We start from the raw sequence: 8791 nt of genomic DNA, 5'->3' as shown, positions 1-8791 counted from the left end.
TTCGTCTAGCTCTAAATCACAGTGGAAATGATCTCAGGGAACGTTACATAGTAAGGTCTAGAGCCCAGAGTATAGTAGAGAGAAACCCAACAAATTGCCTTTGAACAAGCACTTGGTGACAGAGGGGAAGAAAAACCCCCTTTAATGAAAGAAACCTTCAACAGAACCGAGCTCTTGGTGGGTGGCCTGCTGTCTTAACTGGTTTGAGTGAGTGGCTAGAGGAGGGAGAAAAGAAAAGCATCAGGCCACAACAAACAAAAAACCAAACAATCAAGCACTGGGCAGGTTGATGTGGTTGATAACTGTTCATCAGAAACCTAAAACTTTGGAGCCAGGGATACCTGCAGCAAGGCGCCAGGGAGACGGAGGATAAATTACAGGAGAGAAGAGACAACATTAGTAATGTGCAATGGTGGCACATAGATGCATAGAGAGTGTGGTGAGGAGAGGGGAGGAAATAAGAAGAATTCAGAGCATCATGGGAGGACCCCAGCAGTCTAGGCCTATAGCAGCATAACTAAGGGAAGGCTCAAGTTCAGCTGAGCCAGCCCTAACTATGAATGTTACCAAAAGGAATGGTTTAAGCCTAAGCTTAATTTTAGAGTTATGGAAAGGATCCAATGCTCTAATATCTTCTCTAAAAGCTGTGATTTTAATTGTAGAGAAGCTCATGAAGTTAGTACTACTGAAACTTAAGGGAATACTAAGCTCAGTGGCACTATGGGTCTCTGTCAGGCTGGCTACAGTGCTGAAAACAAACCTGAAGTTGTTCTGTCAAGTTGCTATTTTGTAGTGAATCTCACATTAGGAATACACTGGTTACACTCTTCGTTAATTGTTCTTTTTACCAGGTCACATCAGCAGTTGACACAAGTAATTTCGACAGTTTCCCAGAGGACAACGAGGACCCACCCCCTGATGACAACTCCGGCTGGGACGTCGATTTTTGAAGTTCTTCTCTCCCCTTAAAACCAAAAGAAACTTTTCTTTTGTTGGCTTGAAGGTCTTCTTGGGAACATGGTTGTGTTGTAAAAATAAACTGCATTAAAAATGAGAGAGGATATGGAAAAGAAGATAATGGCAAACCCTCTGGGTCACCGATATGCCTTTATTTCACTGTGGCTCTGGATGAAGCATTTATAATGGGACTGCTGTTGCACTTCCTCAGTGTTGTCTTACACTTGGTTCTAAAGGCAAACAAAGTGCAGGGTTGCACATGCATACACACAGTACAACAGAGGCTGATGATGGAGCCAGGTTTTCCCATGTAACAGGGGAAAATGTTTAGTGTGTGACTGAATGTTCGACAGTCTGTGTGAGGCTTGGCTGTAGGATAAACAGGAGTGTGAAAAGTGTGATTTTGAACAGCTGAAACAGAGAGGAGGCAGATGATTGATTTTTTTCAGTTTGATTCTCTGCAATATTTGGTGGACTTTGGGAGGGTAGATGTTACCACAGTTACTCTCTTGATTTTGACACGCAGTTGCTTGCTGCAAGCTCTGATACTTTCCAGAGATTTACACACAGTACGGTTTGCAAGTAAAGCTGGTATCAAGTGCTCAAGACTAACCTGAATGTCAATGATGTTCTTCATGTTTAACATCCATATGACATACAGTATGAATGGTACATAGTATTTGACACATGAACGTAGCTGAAGCTAAAATCAAATACTTAGTAGACTTTGTATAAGATTAACCTATCTTGAAAAGCACAAATGCTGTGCATTCGGTGGAAAGAGACGAGACTCTTCAAGTGCCCTGCTGAAAATTTAATGACTCACACACCGACACACATGAGATGTCAGCTAGTATTTCTTGAAGTAATGTGTCATTATGCACTTAAGACCATTAACCATGAAAATCAGCAGTTATAACTTCAGCAGATGAAGTCACTCTTTTTTTTTTATGTTCTTTGATGCGCTTTTAATCATGTGTATGAATGCTTCTCTACCTACATACTTCTTAATTTAGTTTTTAAATCACCCAATTGCCTCTTCCCATTTAACCAAACCAGACATGTTATGTTCACTCCTGTATAGGTCTGACACAACTGTGAAAATGGTTTCGATGTCTTTGGTGCTGTTGTTGATAAATTATAATTAGCAAAAGAGAGATGACAGTACTGGCTATTGTTTTTGTATAGTAATTTTTTGTGCTTGATTTCTTTGTAATGTACTTGACTTCCTCCTTTAAAAAAATTGGAGACTTGTGTCAATTCGTAAACTTGGGTGAAGATTTGTTTATCACTTGACACCTTGCTACTTTGTGTTAAGTGGTACTTTCAAGGTTTGTAAACAGGTTTAATCATCTTGGGTTCATTCATATAAATTGGCCATCCTCTCCTTTGGAATCAACTAGCTTGAATTAACATTAGCTAATGGCAATGTTAAAATATCTTCTAGAGACCGACAGCAAACGACAAAAAGATGTATTTTGTGAGGCTCAACTTTGACCAACCCAGCTCATTACCTGTCACATCCAAAAATCAGAAGAAATGTAAGTGCCTTAAATCAATGGCATACAAAATTTACATCACAATACCTTTTTGATGCTGCATTAGCACACATACACCTCGTGTGTGTCCTCTCTGATGGCTGCTTCTCATCTTTCATCTTTTTGTTATGTCAAACTACATGAATCACCATGAAAAGAGAATTTCTAGTCATTCGATGGCTACAACATTAAAAATCAATTATATCTGATTTGGCTGCAATGACATACTTTTCTCCCAGTGTTTCTTAAAGTCAACAATTGGTCTCATTTAAACTGAACAGTAAATCCTAGCTCAGAGGGACTGTCTGTCCCATTTAGTCATGAAATCTGAGCTTTTAGAGAAGGCATGAATGATTTGCAGCTTTAAAATTTTTCCACAAGCACAAAAAGAATTGTTTTCCACTGCTGAAAAAAGCTGATCAGCTCCATTCATTTCATCCCAAGAAGCCAAGCACACAGACACACTTATATTTAAATGATATAAATCAAAGGAAGACACTGATGGAGACCTAAAAACTGAGAAGAAATCTTAGTTGTGTAGGTATAAATATTTTTGTGTATTAAGGGCAGGTTATGTTGCTCACAAAGCCTTATGTATGTCATTGTTTTACAAATCACTGGTTTTAAGTCTTACATTGACCGCCTTCTGCAGTGTCACCTGATATTTGCCTTGTGTTACAGTACGTCGTTTACTCTGCTGTAAATTGATTTTGCAGTGCACCGTGTAAGATTTTTAAAATTAGAGTAAAAACAATACTTTTGAGTGGTGTTTGTCTCTTAATTATTTGGAACATCTCCAGTGATAGAAAGTATCCAAGCGCATTCACTTGAGTATTGTATTGAAGTACAATTTTGAGGTATCTGCACTTTGAGTACTTTCATCTTGTTCTACTTCATACTTTTACATCACAATTTGAGGAAAATATTGTACTTTTTAACTCCTCTACATTTATTTTATAGCTTTAGTTACTGGTTATTTTTCAAAATCAGAATAACAAAACAAAATACAGTATAATCATTACATTTTCATGAGCTACCCAGCAGAAATGCAAATCATAAACATATAAGATATAAACTCCCCCTTTGCCAGCTGCAACATTAGAGTGATGAACCCAATAATGCATCAGTAGTTATATTCAAACAATGTATGTGGCATTCTGCACAATGATTTATTTTATATTTAGTAGTTTAAGTATATTTTGATGCTAATACTTTTATACTTCTACATAAGTAACATTTTTGAATGCGGGGCTTTTACAAAAGCATTTTTCCACTGTTGTATTACTGCTTTTAATCCGAGTAAGCTACTTCTTCCACTACTGAATATCTCCGTTTGTGCCGTGGACTTTTTCCATTTTGCTATAGCTGCCACACGATGGAGCTGCTTGTAACATCTTCAGACCTGCTGTCTAAGTGCAGATGACTCAGCTTCTCTCGTCTCAGTGTTGTTCACACAACAAATCTGTTTGAGGGACAGGGAATTGACTTCAGCCATAACGACAGGGTGACACTTTTGTGAGATCAAAGGGGATCAGGGTGCATCAAAGGAGCTCACCTTGCCATACTGACATTTAGTAAAGTGGGGATAAACGCGCCACTTCAAAAGGTATACTGCAATTCAAACGCGCAAAGTGCTACAGCGTGTTTGTCAGACGTCCATGGCGCCTCATACGCACATAATCATGCACTCACATGCACATCCTCACACTCAGACATAGGCTACGTGACCAGCAGATGACGTCCATTTGCCAAGATATCCTCAATTATAAACTAACTAAAAGACACTTGAACCCCTGTGAGCTTTTCTCAGCACGCTGGAAACCGGCGTCTTCCTCATGCGTAAAATAGAACGAGTTGGATATGTGTAAAATTATGTGTGTTGATATAGCAACTGTCTTTACATGCTTGAAAGAATAAATCAAATCAAATCAAATGTTTTAAAACAACTCAGAGTCTAACACTTACTAATGATTTTCAAGATCGTCTTCAGGTAGCCTATATTTTTCGAATGAGACTTCTAAAAAATAAAAAGATAGACAGAAAGGCTGAAACAAACCCAGAGGGAGAGTCTGGCTTGGCTGGTAGATACAGGTCAACATTACCACTTTTTAGTTATAATTTGAACATTTCAAAAACAAATCTGTCCTTATTTCAGGGTAGGAGCCCAAAGGGTCAGAGAGCAGACCAGATTAGAGTTTGCCTTTAATCTCCAAAGTGCCAGTCAAGCCTGAAGGGCCTCGCCACGGAAGTCCATTTATTCGGTAAACTTTTCACACCCCGTAATGGTCTGCATATCTTACACATTGATGTCCGACGCTGGTGTAATCAAGCGCACTTTGGAGGATAATTGCTCCCTTTGCAATCAGAAGGATCAAATGAAGTAGCTAATCGACCCAAGTAACTTCAATCAGTCTTCACGCAGCCAAAGGGCAGTTAGGCTACTTGAATGTCAAAGAAACTGGAAGAAACAAATAGCTTTTATAGAGAAGTGTAACGGATTTTTAGCAAGAGAGAAATGCACAATTCTACATCATTGGAAATGGTGTTGAGGCGTCATGTCACAGCTATAAAGCCAAATTATATACAGTATAATACTAAATACAGTACATACATATATAGTTTTTCTTTAAAATTAATTGCAGGTATAATAGTCTGAACGTCACCTAAGTCATATAGGCTATATTAATATATGGTGAACCGTTGTTATCAGTGGCCTTGGAAAAACAAAGCAGTGGGGATAATTTGAATACTGATTGAAGACTCACATTTGTCTTCCACAAATGTAAGTCAGTGGTGAAACAAAGCACAGCTGGTGTCTTACAGCGTGTCATATTAACAATGACACATTTTAAGAAAGAAAAATTAAAATGATAAAATCTATAATCTAAACATGTTAATTAAATGCGATTTTTATATAAGTAGATAAGTGGACTGAGTAAGTCCTAACAGTGTACTTAGATGATTTATTTCCAGTATGTGTCACTAAATGATGGGCATTCAGACTTTGCAGGTCATTACCATTACACAAACATTATGAAAAGCATCCCTGTGCTGGGGGAATAGATGGGCACTGGCTCTCTTTGAAATTCCAAACCTCCTCTTTGTAGTGCACAGCGAGGGGCGGGAATACAAACAGGTCCGCATGTATAAAGAGATCATCCCGGGACTGTGAGACAGGAGACTTCCAAGCATCGTGCGGTAACTTTAGGGAGACTTTGGGATTCAGGATTCAAGGCCGCTTTGGACTTAGTCATTCGCTGAATTTTTCAGCTAACCAGAGAGGAGGGCTTTGCGTGTGTACCACACACACATTAAGTGGGGAATAATGCCGATACCGTCAGCGCATCGCGTCTTGGCTGTGTATCTCACCCTCTTTGGATACCTTGGAGACGTTTACGCAGGGACAGTTCTGATGAACTCTAACGCAATTAAAAACTTGCCCGGTGCTTTGGGTGGCAAAGGCGCGGACACTGTCAGTCCGAGTCCGGTCTCACCTCCCGGTAGCATGGGACACAGATCACCCGTAGACACCTTGCAGGTAATTAAGTTTCCCGTGCGTAAAAGTTGTCTATGGGCTATCACAAACGGTTCGTATGTGCAAGTTTTAAAAGTAACATCTCAGTAATTAAATGACACTCCTTTTGTATTTTTTTTATCACGCTGCAGCAGTCAGGTGTTTGCACGGATGACGAAGACTGTGCAGGTGATGAATTCTGCAACGACGCCCGAGGCGCCTGCCTGCCGTGTCGTAAGAGCAGGAAGCGTTGTGTACGAGACTCCATGTGCTGTGCAGGAAACCGCTGCAGCAATGGTGAGCAGAGGCGTCTCATGAAATATATGCTTACGTTAAGAAGTTGTTGCTATTACTGTCAAAGCTGGGGACACTTTGCTTGTATATTGTCTTGCATGTTTGCAAATTTGTCCCAGGAAATAACAACTTAATATATAGTAGACCCTATATGCATTTTCTTTTACTCTTTGACCTTTCAGGTGTTTGCCAGGCAAATGACATAGATTATACAGATGCATCCATCATGACTGGCTGGCACAAATGCAACAACACCCTGGAGCATCTTACAAAGAGGCCTCCCACTGGCCAGGAGCCTCATGCTGTGAAAGGTGAGTGTCCTGTTAGAACTGTCACCTCTTTTTGGTTCAAGCAACAACATCTCAGAATCTGCTATATTGGCCAGGTGTGTTGGACACACGAGGAATTTGCCTCTGGTACAACGGTTCTCAATGTGCATGTACATATCCCCATGCAAGGGGCAAGTAAACAGTAAACCAACATAAGGCTGTGCAGTATAACAAAATAAACAGTATTAACAAGCAACAAACAGTGCACACAATGCAAAATAAACAGTATAAACAGGCAGTAAGGACAGAGAAAACAAAGAAAAACAATAAACAAAAGATAGCTTGAGTAACCAAGGCTGCCATCGCTGTTGGCGCCATCTTACTAACACATGAGATGTTTCCTGAGTTATGTTTCATGTAACATGTTGCCACCTCTCTCTTCCCTCTATCTCCAGGCCAGGAGGGAGATACTTGCCTGAGATCCGCAGACTGCACTGAGGGTTTGTGTTGTGCTAGACACTTCTGGTCTCGCATCTGTAAGCCTGTGCTGACAGAGGGCCAGGTGTGTACACGCCACCGCAGGAAAGGCACCCATGGCTTGGAGCTGTTCCAGCGCTGCGACTGTGGCGACAGCCTGACCTGCCGACCAGACAAAGGAGAACGAGATCACAGTGTCAGCAGGACTGCAGCCCGGAACCTACACACCTGTCAGAGACGCTGATACAAACACGTGGCCACTCACACCACACACACACACCCAGCAAACCCAAAAAATCTGTCACACACACACACACTGACAAACACTTTTTAGCCTTGCATACACCAGAGATGCTGACAGACACACACAAACACCCAACATCTAAAACATTATTTCCTGCCAAAGCTGCTGACTCAAACAGAGCCCCTGGAAGGATAGACACGATTCCTGGAAAGGTGATACACCCAGAGGGATGCAACAGTGCAAGTTGGACTGATCCAATTCCACATCAACAGCTGAGGAGTCTGAACTTAGGAAGTGACATTTCAGAAGTCTTGGGAAGATCGATCTATGTCATCGGTGATGGCAAAGTTGTTTTGTTTCTCTTTTTATGGAACTTCAAGATTCAGTTATGTATTGCAGTAAATTACTGCACTGTAAATATAATGTTGTAAATATTATCCTGGAGGTGGCACTTAATTGAGCGACTGAATTCTATCAATATTATAAAGACATGGTGCTGCATGCATTGTAAATATGTTATATATTGTTTTATATTAAATGTATATAAAATCTAAATATATTTGGAAACATTATGTCCATCTTTTTCTTTCTGTCCCTCATTTTGTCAAAGATCAATTTCAATGCAGCAGTTTGAGTCTAAAAAATGTAGTTCACGTTTTCATTTAGAGATGGGTATAGAAACAAGGGATTTTTTGTGTATAAAAAACAAAATACAAACCCCACCTCCTTCTGGAAAGGAAAATGTGGAAAGTGACAATCACTTGGTGGTGTTTAACCTGTTGCTCAGTCATTCTGAGACTGAGTAGACAGTTTAAATGTTTTGCCCAGGTGTGCTTTTCACAGTTATACATAGTTGCTGAAATATGTGCCAACACAGAAAAACACACCTCTAGCAAACATACAAGCAATTTTAATGAGTCTTTACTGGAGCTTCAACAGGCCACATCCTGTTATGGAAGCAGCGGATGGTCCATCAAGGCTATGTCATCAGACAAACGTTAAAAACAGGACAGGATGCTGCTATATCAAATGATAACTGCTAAGATTTAATAACAAAGTACATGTGTCCTGGTAAGTGTTTGCCATCTAACCCTTTAGTGTTGCTGGCTAGTTTCTAATTATGACTTCTCTGCCTTCATGTGCAGCAGAGCTATAGCTATCCAAGCTAAAGCCTCTAATTACTTATGCATTTTACTGAATCTACACAGGGATTTATAAAATGCGGTGCACCACAGCACTGAGTTTTGTGATGCAACTCAAGAAAAACTAAAGGCTCTTGGTACTCAGTCTCTCCAATTGCACAGCACACCCCATTTCCTGGCTGTTGTGCAATGAATGTGCTCCAATGTGTATGCTATGAATCCACCCAAATACACTTTGGTGTCTGTAATTAGACCTGTTTAGATTAGAAGATGGCAAGAAAATTACTGTACGCTCTGCTTGATTCTCATGTCAGATCAAAAGGAGCATAAGACGCTCTTTGATAGCTGACTGAGTC

The 8791-nt window shown here is 40.2% G+C and overlaps 2 protein-coding genes across 3 annotated transcripts in view; both read left to right on the top strand.

The window, feature by feature from the left end:
• The window catches only part of LOC109962157 (protein kinase cGMP-dependent 1), an 86070-nt gene extending 82854 nt beyond the window's left edge, over positions 1-3216 (top strand). For both annotated transcript variants that reach the window (XM_020603629.1, XM_020603620.1), the window contains exon 18: positions 852-3216. In XM_020603629.1, coding sequence (XP_020459285.1) covers positions 852-950 — 99 coding nt within the window. In that variant the 3' untranslated portion in view covers positions 951-3216. The remainder of the gene's footprint in view (positions 1-851) is intronic.
• A 2475-nt stretch (positions 3217-5691) lies between these two features.
• On the top strand, positions 5692-7729 carry LOC109962044 (dickkopf-related protein 1). The gene is made up of 4 exons (XM_020603403.1): positions 5692-6033; positions 6162-6306; positions 6486-6614; positions 7028-7729. Exons 1-4 carry the CDS (start codon positions 5821-5823, stop codon positions 7291-7293), a joined length of 753 nt encoding a protein of 250 aa, XP_020459059.1. The 5' UTR covers positions 5692-5820; the 3' UTR covers positions 7294-7729.
• Positions 7730-8791: the final 1062 nt, after the last annotated feature.

Source organism: Monopterus albus, unplaced genomic scaffold (genome assembly GCF_001952655.1).
Source record: "Monopterus albus unplaced genomic scaffold, M_albus_1.0 scaffold3.1, whole genome shotgun sequence".
In the NCBI taxonomy this organism is placed as follows: Eukaryota; Metazoa; Chordata; class Actinopteri; order Synbranchiformes; family Synbranchidae; genus Monopterus; species Monopterus albus.
Note: the sequence above shows the minus strand (reverse complement) of the source record. Positions and strands in the feature narration are given on the sequence as shown.

Coding starts and splice junctions, on each gene's coding strand:
- LOC109962044 (XM_020603403.1), top strand. CDS start 5,821: ATGCCGATACCGTCAGCGCATCGCGTCTTGGCTGTGTATCTCACCCTC. Junction 6,034..6,161: donor CACCCGTAGACACCTTGCAG/GTAATTAAGTTT, acceptor ATCACGCTGCAG/CAGTCAGGTGTTTGCACGGA. Junction 6,307..6,485: donor AGGAAACCGCTGCAGCAATG/GTGAGCAGAGGC, acceptor TTGACCTTTCAG/GTGTTTGCCAGGCAAATGAC.